The 21,338-nt window shown below is 46.0% G+C and overlaps 1 protein-coding gene across 1 annotated transcript; it reads right to left on the minus strand.

Moving 5' to 3' along the window:
* Positions 1-7,576: 7,576 nt before the first annotated feature.
* Positions 7,577-20,439, minus strand: SYT11 (synaptotagmin 11). Its single transcript, XM_054973198.1, has 3 exons — positions 19,570-20,439; positions 10,525-10,645; positions 7,577-8,031 (listed from the first exon to the last, which is right to left on the minus strand). The coding sequence occupies exons 1-3, from the start codon at positions 20,437-20,439 to the stop codon at positions 7,721-7,723; spliced, it is 1,302 nt and encodes a 433-aa protein (XP_054829173.1). The 3' UTR covers positions 7,577-7,720.
* Positions 20,440-21,338: the final 899 nt, after the last annotated feature.

Consider the following 21,338-nt stretch of genomic DNA (forward strand, 5'->3'; position numbering starts at 1 on the left):
GATCTTCTCCTTTTTGTGTGTTTGTGTCGCGGAGGTTGCGATAAACTTTTTAGTCTTGGTGCTCCGGGGGGGGGGGGAATAGCATCAGATGACGAACTCGTGGAGCTCTCCTAGCAGCGGAAACTTCCTTTGGTGGAGGGCATCCCCTTGCTGGCAGGACAGGTACTTGTTCAGGACAGGGTTTCGTATGCTTGGGGAAAGTACTGAGGTTACTGGGACACATCGGGGGTACCCAACCCAGTGTGGAATGTGTTGTTGTTTAAATGCATGGGTTGGGCTTCTCATGAAAGAAATCAACTGAAATACGAAAAATCACCCCGAAGGATTCAAGGGTGTTAAAATATTTGAGAATCGAAAACAGAAGATTTGCAACGCAAACGTTTTCAGTTTGTGGCGGGTCACGTTTTGTTTTTCTTCGTGCTTGCCGAGGCAAAGCAGTTCGCTTTCTTCCTCGGTTGAGCATTTGCCCTATCTTCTCTTTTTGTTCTTTTAGCTGTAATTGTTCGGGTGTGTTGAAATCCCCGGAGAGAAGCAAAAAGATCGAAAAGACATTTCGGTCTGTAAAATCTTTCGGTGGCTCTTGGCCCTTCTATTCAGAGATCCCACAAAATGGAATTCTGTTTGGAACGTCTCCAGCTGGCTGTGAAATAGTACATCCGTTGCTTCCTTGGGCTGTGCTTAGTATTTACCCAGCACTAAAAAAAGTTTTGTGTGACCAGCCAGCATAGTGTTTCTCCCATGGGGGGTGAAGTAAGGAGCAGCCTTTGAGAATGATGCTTTTTTTCCAGATGACATATTTTAGAAATGTTGTTTACAGAGAGGCAACAGATCTGAACCAACACTGACTTGCCTGGAGCTTGTAGAAGGGGGCCTCATTTTGCTAGGCAAAATGTGAGACGAGCTGCATTATGTCTCAGGAATTCTGTTTAACATGCTGGAGTATCTCGCAAACCTATTTGGTTCCCTGGAGGGAGGAAGACAAAGAACGCTTGCTAATTCTACTCTCAGGATGGACGGGAAAAAACGAACAAAAATTCTCGGTTCCCTGGAGAGGGAGTTCAACGCCCCTTGTCACGGCAGACAAACGGAACTGGGAAAAAGGAGAATGAGGTCATGCCTTCCCAGTGAGCCTGCGCTGCCTCCAGGAGGAATGCAGTGTGCTGCCAGAATGGCGCCACTAGGTGGCGTCGCCTTGAGGGGAAACCTTTCTTACTTGCAACTGTGCAAGTTTGGCGAGGAGGAAGAATGTGAAATGAGCTGTATGAGCCTGGAATGGCCATAGGCAAGACATTTGTCCTCAGTGTGCTGCTATTCCTTCTTTGTTGGAAATCCTTTGGTATTTCTGTCCCTGGCCACTTTGGCTGGGGCTCTTTCCAGGGTGGCTTAAAAGTCAGATCCTCGGGAGGAAGATGTCGTGGGGTGGAAGTGATTGGGACACACTTGTCTCTACTGCGAGACATGTTTCCGAACAGAGAAAGAATGCATTTTACCACATCTTGTAATATCGGTCCTTCTCCCTTATGTATGGGGGTTGCTTTCTGTTTTGAGCCCCAGTTGAAAGAACCTGTGCTTACGGACCAATATGTGGTGTAACATCTCGCCGCCGCTGCTCTCCGTTATGTTCCCTCCCATCCTGCATCACAAAGCACTTTTTAAAAAAGAAAAAGCCCCGATGTTACTTTGAAATAAGCATCTTCTTAATTTGGTGCTGGCGGAGAATTTTGCAGGCACCCTGGACAGCCAAAAAGACCAATAAGTGGGTTCTAGATCCAATCAAACCTGAATTCTCCCTAGAAGCTAAAATGATCAAACTGAGGCTACCATATATTGGTCACATCGTGAGAAGGCAAGACTCACTGGAAAAGACAATGATACTAGAAACAGGAAGCAGGAAAAGAAGAGATGGCTTGACTCAATAAAAGAAGTCAGAGCCTTCACTTTGCATGATCTGAGCAAGGCTGTTAATGACAGGACGTTTTGGAGATCATTCATAGGGTTGCCATAGGCTGGAGGCAAATTGACAACACATGCAATTTGGCATACAAAGGCAGGCAATGGCAAACCACCTCCCTTTGTCTCTTTCCTTGAAAACCCCATGGAGGGTTGACGCAAGTCAGCTGTGACTTGACAGCACTTTACATGAACCCAGTTTGGGATGGGATGGGAGGAGGAGAGGAGGCTTGTATTTGGAAATGCACAAAAGCTTGTACCGTAGCCTCCAATTCGGAGACATTTGGCCATGCGCCTCTGCTGCTTTAAATGCAGTCAAATATGCTCCCCAATGCATGGCATAGTATATACAAAGCCCCACCTGGCCTTAGGAGCACTCTAGCTTCTAACCTGCAGTGTGCTGGTACTGTCCTGCCGTTATGGTGCAGCTGTGCTGCAGACAGTTCTACCATTTGGCTAGGACTGCCATAGCTTCCTGCGGCCGTACAGCACCCGTGCTCAACATCAGCTGTCTATTTTTGGCCATATTGTTATCAAAAGTTGAATAAAGCTGCCTTCCCCAGTTGGATTAATAGTCCTTCTAGTGTAGTGTTGTCTACTTTGCTGGACGGCAGCGTAAAGCATTCATCCCTTCTGTGACTGGCAGTAGCTCTTCAGGATCGCTGGCAGAGAAAGGGCTTTTCCTAACAGCTGGGTCGATTTGTATGCGACCCATATGCTCCGCCATTGAACAGTGTTCCTTCTCTCTGCATACAAAGTCGCCTTCTACTATTAGCAAAGCCTGCGCTTTGCCGTTCAGCCACAGCCCCTTCCCAATGTGAGCATCGGAATCTGCCTTTGTAGCAAGTCTGATCGTTGGTCCAGCTTAGTTTGGTATCGTCTGCTCTGACTGGCAGCAGTGCTTCAGGGTCTCCAACAGAGAACAGTCTTTCCCAGGTAGAATCTAAGACTTCCCATGTGAGCCTAGCACTGAACTAGCCGTCTTTCCCAAGGCAGGAGCTGTCTTGCACCGCTACTCAGTCTAACCCAGTATCGACTGCTCTGGCTGGCAGCATTTCTGCAGAGTCTCAATCGGAGAAATGTCTTTCCTGAGCCGGTAGTTTTGAAGGGAGATGCCAGGAGACTGAACCATGGCCCCCTCCTTTGTCAGAATTGAATATTCGGAGTTGGTTTATACCAAGCTACACCACTGATTTTTTCCTGAGATGCTGCCTAGATTCTCTTTGCATGGAGACGCTAAGGATTGAATCTGGGACCAGAGCAGGGTTACGGGTACGTGCGCATTTGCTATCTAGAAAGGGTCTCACGGGCCGTAGCGAAATTTAAAGTGACTCCATCTTTATTTGAACGCTCAATGTGCGTCGAAACAATTTTTGACATTACAGATAGCGTTACATATTTGTCAGGTTAGCATTACAGCGTTATGCAGTTGTACATGGTTCGCGGTAAACTTTTTTTTTTCTTACACTTTTGTTTTGACACAAAGTTGTAACTTGACCAAGTTTTTAAGTTTGTACAATAGACACAAAGTGAAAAGAAAACGGGGGGTGGGGTGGGGTGGGGGGAGGAACACACACACCCAAATCAACCCACTTCTGGGAGAATTCACGGTGAGGCAGCTGTCACTAAATGGTCAATTTACACATTTTTTTTTTAAAAAAAGTTCTCTGACTTTCTTGATTTCCCCATTATTCCTAAGGAGGAACGGGGCTGTTCCTACCTGCCCATTAAGCCTATTTTACCCTGAGCACATTTCCTTGGCAACGTCTTTTTTTCCCATTACAATTGGAGAAAAAGATGATTTTTAGGCTTAAGTATTTTACTTGCATCACAAAGCAAACAACAAGGGGAACTTAATTTCTGATTCAACTTGAACCCTAATAATCATCAGGTGAGAAATGGCTGCCGCTGTGGAGAAAAGATGATAGAAGGGTTAAGTGTCATGAGACTGGCTTTAAAAGGGGATTCGGCAAGTTTTTAGGGAAAGTTCCACAATGACCAAACGAAACCTCCACGTTCAGAGGCAATCTACCTCAGTGCTAGGTACTGGAGGGCTATAGTGGGCGGAGGAGTTGGCCTCTGCGCCTTCCTTATAGGCCCTCTTTGAGTCTCTGTATATGGAGGCTCTTTATGCACTGTGGTTAGTAGCCGCCGATTAACCTCTCGGTGAATCTGTCTAATCCCCCTTGAAAGTTGTCTATGCTTGCAGCCATCACTACAGCCTCTGGCAGCCACATTTTAACCACTTGTCACGCAAAGAAATATTTCCTTTCGTCTGTCCTGAATCTACTGCCTGCCAGCTTCACTGGATGCTCTCGAGTTCTAGCTGAAGCTCGGACAGCCACAGGATGCTCCGTCCAAATAGATGCGTAATAAATTAACAACTGGGGAGAGGAGAGAAAACGGGCTGGTTGGCTAGCCCTGCCTTCGTTCCAGCTCTGAGGGAAAGAGCTCGTTCTCTTCTTTGCAATTAAAGGGTGTGCGTGTCTGCATCAAAGACACCGGCACGGTTCCACACGTGTCGTCCTTATGCTTGAACAGGTCTAGTTGCATGGCAGTGTACTATAGTCCTACCTGGCAAAATACTATTTGAAAGGGGCAGTGTTTTGTGCGGAAGGGAGCCAAGACCTTGGCAAAGACCTCTTCGAGCCCCACCTGCTCAGTAAGAACAGAAGCTTTGGAAGAGTCCCCCTGTGTCCTTTGGCTTCCCCCCTCCCTTAGACCTCTTCCCTTGGCTTAGGTGAGGGGATCAAGGACTTCCAGGGCCTCTCTTGCTGTCCTCTCTCTAAAGAGCTAAAAGAGCCCTTTGCCAGGATTTTACAGCATACCAAAAGAAAGAAAAGCAAGCAGCAGAGTGCAAAATATGGGGACCAGAACCCTGCTCAAATCTCAGTGGCTCTTTGTAGCAGGAAAGATAATTTCAAAGAACCCTTTGCCTGTGGCTTGGTGCACACAAGTGAAAACAGCCGGGAAGCATTACAAAGTGGGATATTTGGAACAAAGAGCAAAGCAGGGCCCTGATGTGGAACTCCAAATCCGCTGTTTATTTGCCTAGCCTGATATATTTCAAAGCAGACTCTTGGGCCTCAGTCCAGTATGCAACCATGCAGGTACGGACGTGGGCTGCCCCATCTCTTAGATCTGTGCGCACAAAGAATGCTGGTAAGTTCTCTCTCTCATAACAGAGAGGGTCGTCCTTCGGGTCTGCTTATGTCCATTAGCAATACGCAAAAGGCAACTGACCTCCAGCCCTAGGGAAAGCGCCTGCACTGCGAATGTCACATGTGTGGGTGGCACAAAGCTCGTAGTGAACAACTTTGGAACCGGGAAGGCTTGGATACTCTCTCTTTCCCCGAGGACAGCAATGCGGGAAAGTTTCTCCGAGCAATTTTATTAGCATTAAGGGGATTCCGAAAGGCGACCAAAAGGAAACGGGAACCTTTTCTGTCTGGGGGAGGAGGAAGCGCGGGCGAACGGTTCTCAAAGGGATCATAACCAAGAGACCTCGAGTCCCTCCTTCCACGAGATTCCAGGGTATCTTTTGACGACAACGACGAGAGAAAGAAGGAGGAACTCAGTAGCAAAGTCATTCCTCACAGCGCATGCTAGCAGATGCTTCTGGTCGCATGGACATTAGAGGTTTCTGACACCGCAGAGGCACGTTCCCTCCTGCCCCACAATGCCAGTCTGTTTGGAAATGGGAGTTGCACGAGCGTGATGAGCAGGGATTCCTTGGCCGAAGCCTGCAAATGCCTGCTGCTACCCAGGGCTCTCTCCTGCTGCACAGAGTCTTCCTCTGATGCTTTATGTCAGCGGAAGGCTTCTTGCAGCAGGAAGGAGACCCACCGTTAGCGCAATCAAGCGAAGGGATCTCAATTCCCTCTTTCAAAGTTCTTCAGCTCTCTGAAAAATGCTCTTTTTTACGTCCAGCTTCCGAAACAAGCGTTTGCCAAGAACAAAGCTTTGATCATTCCAAGAGCAGGGAATCAGGCTGTGGTGGCCTGTCTCTTATCCCCACACCTCTCACCATTTCTCAAAGCTACTTTGTTTTTCTCTTCAAGATGGAAAGGAAGTCTGAACATGCAGCTGAGACGAACTGCCTCCTGCCCTTGCAGCAATCGCTCCTCCTTGTTGTCTTTAAAAAACAGGGCTCCAAAATTCCACCACCAAGGACTGTAAACATGGAAATTATTTCCCCTATTCTTTTTTTTTAAACCTATGATACAGTATTTACATTGTACAGGGTACAGGATAAGAACCAGTTGCTTGGACGTGAATACTGACACACAAAGGGGAGCCTGCGTGTCTCTCTTCTTGACTGGGATATGCACTGCTGTTCGACTAGTTTTGTACAGGCAGGTGTTGACTTACTGGCCTTGGGAAAGGAGATGCAAAGAGGTCTGTGTGTGGGGCAGGAGGAGAGAACTGAGATGCAATGTCTGTTACTCGAGCCATTCTTGATGTGAAACATGCAGGCTTTCAGGTCACACAGAAATCTTCAGCGAACAGTTTTGTCATTTTGCCTGATGATGGCTTCTGTGTCATTCAAAACCTTGCCTGCAGCAATGCCAACAGAAGTTGGTCTGGGGGGAGTGTACTCCCAGTCATGGGCACAAAATATACTGCCAGCTAAAGATTGGAAGTTGACAAAGTTGTTTTCTGGAGTAAGATATTTTCAGTCCCTATTTTACAGACTGATGATTCCACTGTGGCTTCTGGAGTGATTGACCAGGAAGCTACACAAATCCCACCAACACTGCAAGTTTGGGGGGCAGGCAGAGCAAATCTTTGTGAACTTTGCCAGCCACCCTCTGTTCCCTTAATGGCTCGATCACATAGTTTTCCCCATGACTAGCTGTTGCCTATGGGAAGAGAAAGCCGCTACTGAGCGTGCTACAACTCATTGTGTTAGAAACAGCATGCAACTCTCCGCCTGCCTTTAGCATGTTCAGGTCCCTTACGAAACAAGGATCCCAGAATCCTCTGATACATTGCAAAAGGTTCTGGGGTACACACTGTGTCTGTAGCTGGCCCAGTGAGGCAATGGAAAAATTGAGCCACCCCTAGTAATTGGCTTATTTGTCTTTGCCCTCTGGTGGCTACCGGTGGAGTTATCCCGGCAGCCCGTTTCACAGCGAACGGTTTTCAGCAGCGATTCAAGCGAGTCATTTTTCCCAGCCAGTTTTACTTTGAGCTGGGGCAGGTGTCTCAACCATTCCGTATATATCAATGGGGTTGTTTGACCCAAGTCACAGAAACTGCAAATAATCGTAGGGAGAACAGAGCGAACAAAAGAAGCAGCAATTCAACACCAGCATTTTTTTTTAAAAGCTAACTTGGGAGAGAGGCTGAATAGGCCAATTGTGGTGAATATCAACCAAGATAGTTCAGCACAAACACGACTTTCATAGTGACAGATAAATCGTATTAAAAACTGTACCTTGATATCAGTATGTTAAGACTAAACTTTTTTTTTGCTTTTTAAACTTTTGTGTTAGGCATGCAATAGTGTGATTACGCTGTTGTAATATATATATTTTATATATATATATATATTGTATTATTAAAATTAATGCTTTTTTTGTTTTGATTTTTTTTTTTAGAATTTTAGTGCCCTGCAAAAAAAGTTAACATCACTAGAGAGAACCAACCAGCTGCTTCTTACGGAAACTTTTCTTTTTTTTAAAGTTCTACGACTAAAACGGGGGGGGGGAAAAGGTCAAAGTCTGTGTTCGTATGCACGAGCGCTCGGCGCCCTCTGCTCACCCTGCTAATATTCGCTCAAGCTGTGCCACTTGGCAATCTGCTTCCGTGGGTTCTCGCAAACCTCCCGCCAGTGTTCCACACCGCCTGCTGTGACACTGTGCGCACCCAGAATCAGCCGCCCCACCACCTCGTTTTTTGTGGTGCGGTCGAAGTCGATGACCAGAAACTCGATGCTGATGTCGGGAAGGAGATCCACGGGAATGTCGTAAATGAAGGACTCGTTGAAGACGGGATTCAAAGTGCACTTCTTGACGTGAGTTTTCTTTTTGGCTATGCGCTTTCGGCCATAATATACGTTCACCTTGACGTAGGGATCTGCCGGAGAGAAGGATAGCAGAAAGCCAATAACACAGCCCAGTAATAAGGTGGCAAGAACTGTCCCAGAATACCCATCTCACATGGGACTGCATTTCAATTCCCTGGAAACCACGAGGTGAAGAAGAAACAATCGGACCCACCCCCTCCATCATGCCTGGATCCCACTCCAGCTGAGCGTGTCCCTTCTCCCAGTTACCATTCCCAAGGCCTGAGGAAGAAGAGGAAACAACTAGGCACTCTGTTAGCTACAGGGAAGATCCCCCATCAGCGAAGATAGAGGGAAAAATAATAACATCATAACAACATTTGATTTATATACTAGCCTTCAGGACAACTTAACACCCACTCAGAGTGGTTTACAAAGTGTGTTGTTATTATCCTCACAACAATCACCCGTGACGTCAATGGGGCTGAGAGAGCTCTGGAAGAGCTGTGATCGATCCATTGTTACTGTTGTTTTAACTTGCTTTTTTATGGTTTTGAATTGCTTTTTGCTTGTGAAATGAATTTGGGAACTATTGACTACTTTTTGACCCAGTCTTGGGTTGAGTTTTACTCGTATCACGTAGTATCCTGCTCTGCTCTACTTATGGCAGAGCTTTCCTCCAGGTCAAGGAACCTTCCTCTGATACAGAAGGCTCGAAATTGGTAGAAATTTCCTTGGGCTGGAGAAAGACACAGCCATTAGTGGAGTGGCAGGATAAAAACCACTGTTTTCAGACTGAAGCTACCCTCTCTGGGTACCTGCATTAGCATCAGAAAGAGGGATATTAGTGTATTTAAAAAGAAAGAAAAGCCAGCCCACCAACTGAGGTCTTTCTTGTTTTTCTTTAAAGAAAACTCTCCACAACCACTATTCACTTGCATGTGCCTCTGACCTTGAGGACTACCAACCATTAATAATAATAACAATAACGACATTTCTTCTAGACAGATTATATATTCTTCTAGAACACATATATCGTTCTTCTAGACAAATTAGTACCCCGCTCAGAGCAGTGAACAAAGTCAGTGTAATTATTGTCCCCACCATACATCTGAGAGGAGTGGCTTATTCAAGGCCACTTGCTGAGCTCGTGGTAGTCAAGTAAATACGGAGAGTCACGAAGGCCAGTAACAAAAGCAACGAAATGTGACAGGCTAACGAAATACTTATCAACCACTTACAAACCACTTATACTATTATTTCCAGAAGCAGAGAGTTATTCAATGTTTCTCAGTACACACAGTCTTCATATAGACCTATACATAAAGTGCTAGTGCATCATCATAATGATGGGATAGCCTGTGAACAATTAATCTTCCTTCAGTACGGACAATTACAAATTATTATGCAAGGTTCAAAAAAGTCCACAGGTTTAGACGAAGACAGCCTTCTTTAAGAGCAGCAGCTGACTTTAGTGGGAGTATACTTGAATGGAAGTTTATGAATTTTGGAATCAATGTCAGTTGGAAAACTATCTTTGATAAAGATTAGGAAACGGGACCCTCTATATGAACCGGTCAGCCCGTTAGATGGTCTACTCTGCCTGCATTACCTGGACCTGTACTCTGTCTAAACCTGTGGACTTTTTTGAACCTTGCATAATAATTCGTAATTGTCCGTACTGAAGGAAGATTAATTGTTCACGGGCTATACCATCATTATCATTATGCACTAGCACTTGATGTATAGGTCTATATGAAGACTGTGTGTACTGAGAAACATTGAATAACTCTTTGCTTCTGGAAATAATAGTATAAGTGGTTTGTGATTGATAAGTCTTTATTTCATTAGCACGTCACGTTTTGTTGCTTTTGTTATGAGCTCATGGTAGTAGCACGATTCGAACCTGCAGAGTGATGGTTTGCAACCCAACCACTTAACCATTGTGCATTAACAGACTCCTTCCTCTTTTCGTCAATCAAATCTCCTTTCACTGCTATCTAAGCCAGTGGCCATCATCTCCACCTTGTCGCCATGAGTTCCATAAATGAAATATGTATTGTGCAAAGAATTCTTTCCCTTCACCCGTCTGGAATCGGTTACCCGTTGCCCCCCTCCCAGTTCTCGTATTACAGAAGAATGGGAAAATGCTCTCTTTCCACATCGCACACAATTCTGTAAACTTTTCTCCTGTTCCTGATTTAATGGCCTCCCCCCAACATCTTATAAACGAGCCCATTAGCCAAAATATTACCCGTTACCCATCCAGTTACGGAATGTACAGGAATATCCTTTAGTGCAACGGCAACCCCCTAATTGCAACAACCCCAAACAGAAGTGCACAGGAAACGGTTTCTGCTTGTGTGCACATTAGAATGGCTGCCAGGGCCTCCAGGGATCTGGAAGGAGGCCTGGATCCCATTCAAGTGCTAAGTGATTAGCCAGCAGGCCACTAATTACTAAGCAACCTGCTTTGCTTGGATATACAGAGGCGTGCGCAGACGCCAGCTTTGAAATGGCACGGAAGAGAAACGCGGATGGGAGGCGGAGTAAATAGCTTCTACCTGAGAGGCCGGTGATGTCCATCTTGGGCAGGTGCTTGGCTTTCAGGACCACAACGGTCATCCGCTGGGCGACTGGCTGGTACGACAGGGACACCTGCAGTTCTCCTCTGCTGACGCATTTCTGAGAAGAGACGGGAATAACCTTGGAATCAAACCTTGGAATCACAGCCACCAGCAGCCCAGCCAACTGAACCCCCTTCCCTGGGTTTATTTACTTTTTTTTCAATCTGGGCGATTTGTTTACTACTTAAAGTCATTGGGTCCATTCCTCAAATGTCAGCACTTCTGTCTGCCATGAGGAGCCTCAGGAAGTAAAGTCGGGAAACACAGAGGGAGAGCATTGTGTCCTTCAAAAACTCCACTATGGGTTCCGCAGTCTCCAGCACTCGTGTTCTTCTTTCTTCTTTACCCACTGAGACAAATTCTTGCTATGCCTGTCCTAAAGGAAAGTATATTTACAGATTCTCTCTCTTTTAAGAGCAAGATTTGGGTCCAGTAATAGTGTAGTGGTTAAGAGCGGCAGGACTCTAATCCGGAGAGCCAGGTTTGATTCCCCACTCCTCCGCTTGAAGCCAGCTGGGTGGCCTTGGGCCAGTCATAGCTCTCTCAGCCCCACCCACCTCACAGAGGTGCATTAGAGGTCCAGATTGTATTGCATTGTATTCAAAAGTATATGGATTGCTCTTTTGTCGTTCATCTTATGCACTTGCTTGAGCACTTTAGCACTTTAAGCATTTAAAATACATACACATTTGTATTTACTTGAACTACTTCTTTTCACCGGTTTTCTCTTCTGTTGTTGACAGTTTTGTAACCGGTGTGCCCATTTGGTTGCACTATCTGGAGACTGGCAACCCAAGTAAGGTTCCAGGGATCTCTTGGCTGATTGCAAAGGGTGTCTGGAGGAGGCGGCAGAATGTATGGAGCTCGCTTTCCCTCCACTGCCTCCAGCATTTCCCAATGGGAGATTGACCCCATGTCTCCTGTCATGGTGGGCTCTTTTGCCATTTGGGGGGCTGCTCTTCCATGGCCATCCCCTGACAGTGGGGGAAAAGCCCAGAAGCAGGGCAAGATGCTGCTGTACCTCCCCTTTTGTTATGTCCTCAGGTATTCAAAGGTAGACTGCTACTGAGCATGGGTGCTCCATTGAGCTGTCATCACTTGCTGCCTTCGATGACATTACCTAACACTGAGTTTACTTTGGCTGCTGCTATGGTTACTGGTGCTCTCAGCAAGTTCTCCACTGGCAAGCCCAGTGGCAAGCCCAATGTGCCTCATTAAGGCTGGCCATTTTGTTGTCCGTTGACCTGGGCTGTTTTCACACGTCTTTACCCTCGTGCAAAAGTCACGGAATGATGGTGTCTTCATGATGCGATTTCCTGTCACGATTCCGTTTCGTGGCGCGATGATGTCAGAAATCATTTCATGAAACGGAATCATGATGGGAAATCAAACCATGAAGATGCTGTCATTCCGTGAGTTTTGCGCGAGGGTAAAGACGTGTGAAAACGGCCATGGTTTGTGTAGAGAGACTGCTGTAATCTTCTTACAGCTAGGGACTGAATTACAAGCAGTCGCTCCCAAGGCCACTCGGTCAACACATGAGAGTTTTTGCCTCCGTTCCACCCTCAGAAGGGTCTGGATTAGTCCCCCGTTGCAAGAACGAGCAGTCTACAGAACTGAAAAATATCCGTTCTGCCCCCTCAGAAGTTCAACAATCGGGAGAGAAGCAGAAGAGCTCGTATTTGATTGTTTACAATCTTAATGCTTTCCCAGTGGCCTTAAATACTTCTTGGCATTATCCGTCTTAGTCCGTAGTAAAAGAAAAAGGCAGGGTAAAAAAGAGAGAGAAACTGGCTTTGTGGAAAGGAAGTTAATACAGTGGAAATAAAGCCAAGCCTCTCCAAATGTTACAAAGCCACTGCTAAGCCAGTGAATGGCAGGCTAGGTTGCCAAGGCTGGCAGGGCTGTTGTGTCCTAGATTCGGTGCCCGGTGCTGAGTTAGCTGTCATGCAAGGCACTGCCTGCCCCGGCACTCTGTTGAATCACAAAGGGTCTACTCCAGTGTGGTTTCAAACTCCAGTAAAATCGGGTATCTTCAGGATACTTAATAACAGCAACAACAACTGCAGTTATATACTGCTCTTCTAGACAGATTAGTGCCCCATTCGGAGCAGTGAACAGACAGTGTTGTTATTATCCCCACAATATAGCTGGGGAGCTGGGGCTGAGTGGAGGGGCTCACCCAAGGCCACCTGCTAAGTTCATGGCACTAGTGAGATTCGAACCAGCAGAGTGCTGATTTGCAACCCTCCCTCTTAACTGGTGGCCCTTCTGAACCTTCTGTCTCCTTGTCTGTCTAAGCAATCACATTTTTTTAGATCCAGAGGAGTTAGCCATGTTAGTCTGTAGTAGCAAAATAGTAAAGAGTCCAGTAGCACCTTTAAGACTAACCAACTTTGTTGCAGCGTAAGCCTTCGAGAGCCACGGCTCTCTTCATCACATACATTTTTTAAAAATCCCACCTTTTCTAAAAGGCTGAATAAAGAGTCTCGAGGATTTTCAGTTCGGGAAAAAAAAATTAAAGGGGTACATGACACAGGATCATAAAACGATGCATGGGGTGGAGAAAGTTGTTGGAAACTTTTTCTCCCTTTCCCAGAACTCCTTGGTGGTCGGGGCTCCCACTGAATGGCAAGAGGCTCAGAACAACCAAAACAAGTAGTGCTTTACTCAATGAGTAATTAAAGTATGGAATTTGCTGTCAGCAGACATGGTGATGGCCGCAAGCACAGATGGCTGTAAAAAGGGAATCGTCAAATTCATGGAGGAGAGGTCCGTCAATGTCTACTAGCCACAGTGAATAAAGAGCCTCCATATTCAGAGGCAGTCAACCTTTGAAAACCAATGCCAGCAGGCCACCTCAGGGAAGGCCTTGGCCACTACACCTTGTTGTAACTGGTTGGCCAGTGAAAACTCCTTGTGTTCTCCAAGGAGTTCAAAGTGCCTAATGTGGTGGTTCTCCTTTTGGTGCAGTGGTTAAGAGCGGCAGTTAAGAGCCGCTTTGGTGTAGCAGATAAGAGCAGCAGGACTCTAATCCAGAGAACCAGGTTTGATTCCCCACTCCTCCGTTTGAAACCAGCTGGGTGCCCTTGGGTCAGGCACAGCTCTCTCAGAGATCTCTCAGCCCCATCCACCACACAGAGTGATCGTTATGAGGATAATAACAACACACTTAGGCTGAGTCCACACACGTTGGATAATGCACTTCCAACGCACTTTATCGTTTGAGGTGGATGAGTGCATTATCCAACGTGTGCAGAATCACTCTTTGTAAACTGCTCTGAGTGGGCGTTAAGTTGTCCTGTATATAAATCGAATATTATTATTATTTTATCCTGCCCCAAACCCTGCAAAGCAGGTTATGTTGAACAAGTGACTGGCCTAAGGTTGCCCAATTAACTTCAGGGGTTTGAAATGAGCCTGGATCTCCCCGATCCTTTTAGCCTAACCATAAGAGCCTTTCTGGGTCTTTGGACTGGCATCATTTTAAACAATGCCGAAGCTCCCTGAGTGACCTCAAGCCAGTCACTCTCAACCTAGCCTACCTCACAGGGTTGTTAGGAGGATAAAATCAGAAGCTGGAAAAAGCCATGCATTTCACCCTCAGGTCCTTGAAAAAAGGGTGGGATTTTTTTTTTAAGTGATTTGTAAGTAGACAGAACCTGGGATTCATAACTCAGATCTTTCGGGGTGAGGAATGTGAAAGAACCCACCAATCATTTAGCTTCATTCTCTTAAAGTGTGTGAGTGTAGGGGGTGGGGATCTAGGGGTCTGTAATTACTTGGTCCGCTCTGTCCATCTCTGTGGTTCTGGCCAAGGTCCCAGTTTTGTTCTATTTGTTTATTAGGGACCATACTTGGATTCAACCTGCTTAATAAAGGAAGCCACCTCCTCCAGTTTGCAGGATCCGAGCAGGTCTGTTAATGAAAGGATGTTTTTGAGGTCTTTCATTCATAAACAAACTGATCTCCATATCAGAAGGAGCTGTTTGCATCTCCATATCAGAAGGAGCTGTTTGCATCTACTCCGCCCTCCCCTCTCCTCCTCTATATCTGACCAGTTTCTTTTTGCCCTCCATGCATCTGACAAAGAGAACTGTGATTCTCGAAAGCTTATGCTACAATAAAATTGGTTAGTCTTAAAGGTGCTACGGGACTCTTTTTCATTCATACGGTCGCTATAGGTCAGAGATGACTTGACAGCACAGAAAACGCACACATTTCATAGTTATTGATTATTGTTTTATATATGATTATCTTCTACAATTGTGTAGAGAGAGCTGTGATTCTTGAAAGCTTATGCTACAAATAAGTAGGTTAGTCTTAAAGGTGCTACTGGACTCTTTTACTATTTTGCAACTACAGACTAACACGGCGAACTCCTCTAAAATTGTGTATGTTTTTACTGCTGTTGTAATCCACGCTGAGCCTGCTTGCGAGGAGGGCAGGCTAAATATTGAATAAACTAAACGAAACAGGGCCAGCAAAGGCCTCATATGCAGAGAGGGGAGAGGGTTAACAGCCTTTTCTTCCTTCTCCTTTCCTCCTCTCTGCTTCCTGGCCTAGAGAAGACCTCAAGCCTCCTTCTTGGCCTGTCTTTTGGCCCTTTGTATGAACTTGGCTTTATTTTGCACATCCCCGATAGCCTTCCATGATCTCCTACACCTGCTCCCCACTGGCCTGAGAATCTAGCTGGCCTTGTCCAACTACAGCTGGTAGCTCCTTAAAGGGGCCGTTCAGTATTTTATAAGGGTGATGTATTGCCTGGTCTTCTTGCTGTTAGGGCAACCGGCAAGAAGACCAGGCAATACATCACAGCCTTCGGAGCTATTGGCTGCCCGAAAGGTGAGAGCCGGGGTCATGGACACTTGCTATGGGCTGGGTAAGCCCGGGAGAAGGCCCAGCCCTGGGCATTGGGAGAAGACCGAAAGCACAATTCTGTGCTGTTCATCTGAGATCAACGGAATGCTCTGCTCCAATCAACGGAATGCTCTGCTCCAATCAACGGAATGCTCTGCTCCAACCAACGGAATGTTCTGCTCCAACCAACGGAATGCTCTGCTCCAATCAACGGAATGCTCTGCTCCAACCAACGGAATGCTCTGCTCCAATCAACGGAATGCTCTGCTCCAATCAACGGAATGCTCTGCTCCAGTCAACGGAATGCTCTGCTCCAATCAACGGAATGCTCTGCTCCAGTCAACGGAATGCTCTGCTCCAATCAACGGAATGCTCTGCTCCAGTCAACGGAATGTTCTGCTCCAATCAACGGAATGCTCTGCTCCAATCAACGGCATGTTCTGCCATCCCTTTACACGCCTTGCGCAACTTTGCTGGAGCAGTGGCGCCTGGCATTACATCCCCAAGTGGTGAAGACTTAACAGGGTTTTGGATTTCACTGGGTCCGTGGCTTGATGCCTGAGGAGCTATCTGCTATCCTACAGGACATGAGTCCTATCGGCTGTCCTCTGCTGGCTCCTCGGATGCTTCCACGTGACTTATTTATTTACTTCATCATGTATACCCCATCTTTCTCCCCTACGGGGACCCAAAGCAGCTTACATCACTCTCCTCTCCTCCATTTTATCCTCACAACAACCCTGTGAGGTAGGGTAGGCTGAATGTGTGTTACCGGCCCAACATCACCCAGTGAGCTTCTATGGCAGAGTAAGTTCTCCCAGATCCTAGTATGACACTCTAACCACTGTATAACACTGCCTTGACATACTAGGGCTAACCCAGCAATGGCTGTCCCCAATGGGCAAGATACTACTGCACAACTGGCAAAAATAACTCCTGTTTTGTAAAGTTTCCAGTTTTTCTTCTGTATACTCTTAATTAAGTTACTTATGTGGCTGCAACATTCCTGAATTAATGGTTAATATTCCTCTTTGTTCTGTCTACGTGTGTTAATTACTGCTGTCCACTTTGCAGTCAAACAAATTGCTCATTATCTTTTAAAATCTGGCTTTGTAATTATTATTACTATATTGCTCATAAAATGGACTAAAACTGAAAATTAACAATTCAGTTGGGAGTTGCGATTACATTTTATGTTGTTTTTTTTAAATCACTACATATTGGATATGGGAAGAAATGGGAGGACAGCAGGGAAACCACAGGAATGCAACAGGTTGCCAGTAACGTCATCTAGTAAAAGACTATGAACACTGAATAGAGAGGCAGTCTCTATTATCTGAAGACTGCACCTTGCAGCCATATACTTCTGAAATGGGGCATGTGCTCTGGATCCTTTCCCTTTTAGCTTTCGGCAACACCCCATAGCTTCTCAGCTTCGCTGGAACAGGACTATCTTTTCAGCAGAAGCAAGACATAACTGAGGAAAGCCCAGCTGCTTAGACAAGACTCATTAAACCACACAAGCCTGACGGCGAGACACAGCAGCGAGTTTACGAGCGCAGAGATGCTACTGGTTTTCTTTTTTAATATGTAGAGCAGAGAGTCATCTCCTTGAAGCGGCAGGTTTTTATTTATTTAGAAGTTTTCTTCTCTGCCTAATCCAAGAAACGTCTATGGTGGCTTCGAGCGATGAAACAGACCAAACGTAAAATGGAAAAAAAAATCATTTAAAACTCTTATACAGGCACGCTTCTCTGCTGCTCACCCAGTCCATGCCAAAGTACTCTGAATAATTAAAGCAATCGTAAATGTTGGATTAAATTATGTAAAATGAGACCAACGTGTGTAAATTGGCAAAAATGGTTAGCAAAACAATTGTATTATTTGGGGCTTTTTAAAATGCAATTTACCCCAACCGTACCCACTATTACAGGCAACTGCTGCCCTTCTTCGTCCCAGAATGCCAGAGCTGTAGCCTCATACCAGTGCCACCCAGTACTACTTTCTTCCAGTCTGCCCGATATTCTATCCAGTATGCAAGGAAGTGGGCTCTACATGGTGGCCTGCAATTTCTTTTTCTCCCTTCTCCTGCTTTCCCTTTTTAAACACTCCACCTGATGAAGAGTCCTGGAGAACTCAAAAGCTTGCACATTGTTTTGTGTTCTTTTGATCAGACCTAATAAAAAGACATTAGATCGCCTTTTTATCATCTAGAAAAAGAACAGCATCATTATAATCTGGAGACAAAGAATATTGTTACTTTCTAATCTGGGGGTGAAGTATAGGATGCAGCCCCCAAAGTTAGTTTTTTCCTTGCTTCTGGTAGCTCCACACACACACAAATTGTTTTCTGATTACACAAAAAACAGAAAGTTTCAGACCTCAGCATGTTATATCTTGAGGCTGTGGCTCAGCGGTAGAATGATGGATTTGTACGCAGAAACGGAAGGTTCAAAACCAGCCATCTTCAGTTCAACAACCTTGGGTGGGGGTGGGGGACCCTTTCTGTGCCCAACGACCTGGAAAGCTGAGGCCAGGCAGAATAGACACTATTGATCTGGACAGCTGGCCTCATAGTACATGGCAACATGATGTATTATTGGAGAGAGACCACAGCACAATAGAAGAGGTTCAATCAATGGATCTCAGACAAGAGAGCTGGGAAAGACCCTTCTCTGCTGGATACCTTGGAAAGCAGCCGCCAGTCACAGCAGACGATACTGGAGTGGATGGATCAATGGGCTAACTTGGCCCAAGGCAGCTTTGTGAATCTATTTTTTTAAAAAAATCTTTTGAATCTTCTGGATTTTGTAGGTAATATATCACTTTTAAGTCACACATGACATGGAGAATAAGGTTCCACTCAGAGGCTATCTACACAAGGGGCCTCAGCATGTGTTCGTCAAGTGTGGGGAGACGCAATGTTAGCCAGGAAACGTAGTTTAAAAAGATGGAACTGGTGGAAATCATTCATCAGAGAGTTTGTTAATTTCATCTTTGCCTCCCCGAAGGCTCTGTCAATTTCACCTCTTCAGTCTAAAACTGTGTGGGATCTCCACCCGAGGGCACTGAGGAATGGAAATGGGCTGGGCCTGCCTTCCAGAACTGGCCTTGGACCTGGAGAGGTTATAATGGGCTGAAGTTTCCCTTCTGGCATTTCACAGCCCCTTCACACAGTTCCAGTGTATAGCAAGGACTTTGCTGCCGCCGGCTCTGTTTTTTTAAACTATCCTTCCCAGCTAACTCCTGATAAGTGTAGAGAAACTCTCTACACTTGCCTTGTGGACAATCACTCAAACCCTGGTTTGTTTCAACAAAAGATTATTTTGCTCTGGACAGGCAGAGGAGTCTGTGAGAGTTTTTTCTGGGAAACAAGCCAGGCCTTCAACTTTTGCATCATGCAAAACCCTACTGAATTAAATGGTAGGTGATGGACCGATGTCAAACCATGGTTTCAAATTTGGGCTTGATAGAGCTGAGCAAACCACAGGTAGGTGAGTGGCCTGCATTCAAACAACCACAGTTTAACTGTGGCTCTTAGCACTCTATTTTGAACTCTGTATGTAAATATTTTTGTGTTCCTTTCATTCTGTGTTACTTCTATTCTGGAAACAGAAAGTTGTTGCAGTTCTGGATGTTACTAAAGAAATTATATTGTGCTGGCTCAGTTTGACTCAGTATTGTGTTGTGAAGATAAAATTCAGGAGAGGAACATCCACATAAGCCTCCAATTCTTGGAGGAAGGGCAAGATGAAAATTAGACAAGGAAGGAATTCTAACATTGCCAGTCTACTCTGATGGGCAGCTGCTCTGCAGGTCTCAGGCAGAGGTCTTTCACATCACCTGAGCCTTTCACCTGGAGATGCTACCAGGTATTGAACCTGGGACTTTCTCCACGCCAAGCAGAGGCTCTACCCAGTCAGCCACATCTCCTCCCCTTACACTTAACTGGACCATTGGTGCATTTGGCCTGGTTTCATAGATGCTGGCTGGCAGTAGTTTTACAAGGTAGCAGAGGCCTTTCCCCAGGGGCTTGTTACTTGATATCCCTTTACATGGAGACATGAGGGGCTTGAACCTGAGACCTTCTGCATGCAGACTACAGCACCATCCCCACCTTACCTGTATGTTCCTTTTGATTATCTCCCTGGTTAAGTGGACCTTTCCAGTGCTTGGGTCCACCCCGGCTAGTGGCACCATGACTTCTCCGATGACATCATCTCGAGAAAAACGATCAAAACTAAGGACTAGGAAATGAAGGACCAAGTCCTGAAGTTGGCTGTAGGGGATCCCATAAAAGGTGAAGGTCTCGTCGAAGACAGGGTCCAAGGTCTTGCGAAGGACACGCGTCTTCACTCGGTGTCTCTTGTCCGGCAGGATTGTCATCTTGATGTAAGGGTCGGAGCCCTGGTTTTGCTCGTCCATAACTGGCAATCCATGGGCTTCTTGAATGGTCACGACCAGAGCCTTCTTGGGGAAGTTGTAGTCCACGGAAAAAGTCAGCGTCCCCAACATGACGTCCTCTTCGGGGGACGATGGGGAGGACGGCTTGCTGCCTGCGGGGGTGATGCTTTGATCCGGACTCAGTTCTTCTCCATAGTCGACTTTGATCGGGAGCTGGCTGACGCAAGGGGTTGCAGCATTCAGCTCGTTGAGGGTTTTGTCAGAGCTCGTGAGCCCGGCTTCCACGGCATCCACCAAAAGGTTCCCTCTCCCATCTTTCATGGCAGCGCCCGTCTTGTCTCGCCGGATCCGTAGGATTTTCTTCTTGTTGCTCAGGGTCTCCGGGTAGATGCTGATCCCCTTCAGCATGTGTATGAACTTGTAAGGGGGAGTCTTGTGCTTTTTATCCGATTGCTGGTGACAGCACGTCCATACAAACACAGTCACAGAGACGGACACCACTAAGACGGTGGCGCCGATCAGGCCGGCCACGATCGGGGAGACATCTGTGTAGAGCGGAGGGGGAAAAAAGCAGAATGGGTAAGCCATCTCAATTGCAGCACAGAAGCAAAACGAAACAACCCTGTTCGTCAATAGGTAGATTGGAGCCAGCATGATGTAGTGGTTAGAGTGTCAGACTAGGATCTGGGAGACCCAGGCTCGAATCCCTGTTCTGCCACAGAAGCTTGCTGGGTGACCTTGGGCCAGTCATACCCTCTCAGCCTCACCTACCTCACAGGGTTGTTGTGAGGATAAAATATAGGCGAGGAGAATTACGTAACCTAACTTAGGGTCCCACTGGGGTGAAAGGTGGAGTGTAAATGAAGTAAATAAAAATTAAGTGCTCTAGAAATTAATAATACTGGGTTGGATCCTACAGATTTAATGGGGTGCTGTCCCTCAGTGCCAGGGACGACGACGACGACGACAACAACAACAACAACAACAACAACAATAATAATAATAATGATACCTAGCTGATACTTAGGTCTCTGGTAGAAACTTGTATCCGCTTAGTAAGGCCAATCAATGATAACATGTGATCTTTATTTATTATTGATTGAGTTGCGTGTAATTTGAATAATAATAATAATAATAATAGTAATAATAATAATAGCATTTAGATACCATCCTTCTGGACAGATTAGTGCTACACTCAGAGTGGAGAACAAAGCCAGTGTATTATTATCCCCAAATACAGCTGGGGGGTTGGGCTGAGAAGAATGGCTCACCCGAGGCCACCTGTGGAGTTCATGGCAGCAGTGAGAGTCGAACCAGCACAGTGCTGATTCGCAGCCCTACCATTTAACCACTGTGCTGCAGCAGCTATCCTCCTCTGCCTCTTGCATCAGGGGAAGGCTTCTAGCATTGGGGAAAAGCACTGTTATTGGACCAGGACTACAGGATCCAGCCCAATGTAATATTAAAGGAATAATAATATCATCAGA

Source organism: Eublepharis macularius, chromosome 1, assembly GCF_028583425.1.
Source record: "Eublepharis macularius isolate TG4126 chromosome 1, MPM_Emac_v1.0, whole genome shotgun sequence".
In the NCBI taxonomy this organism is placed as follows: Eukaryota; Metazoa; Chordata; class Lepidosauria; order Squamata; family Eublepharidae; genus Eublepharis; species Eublepharis macularius.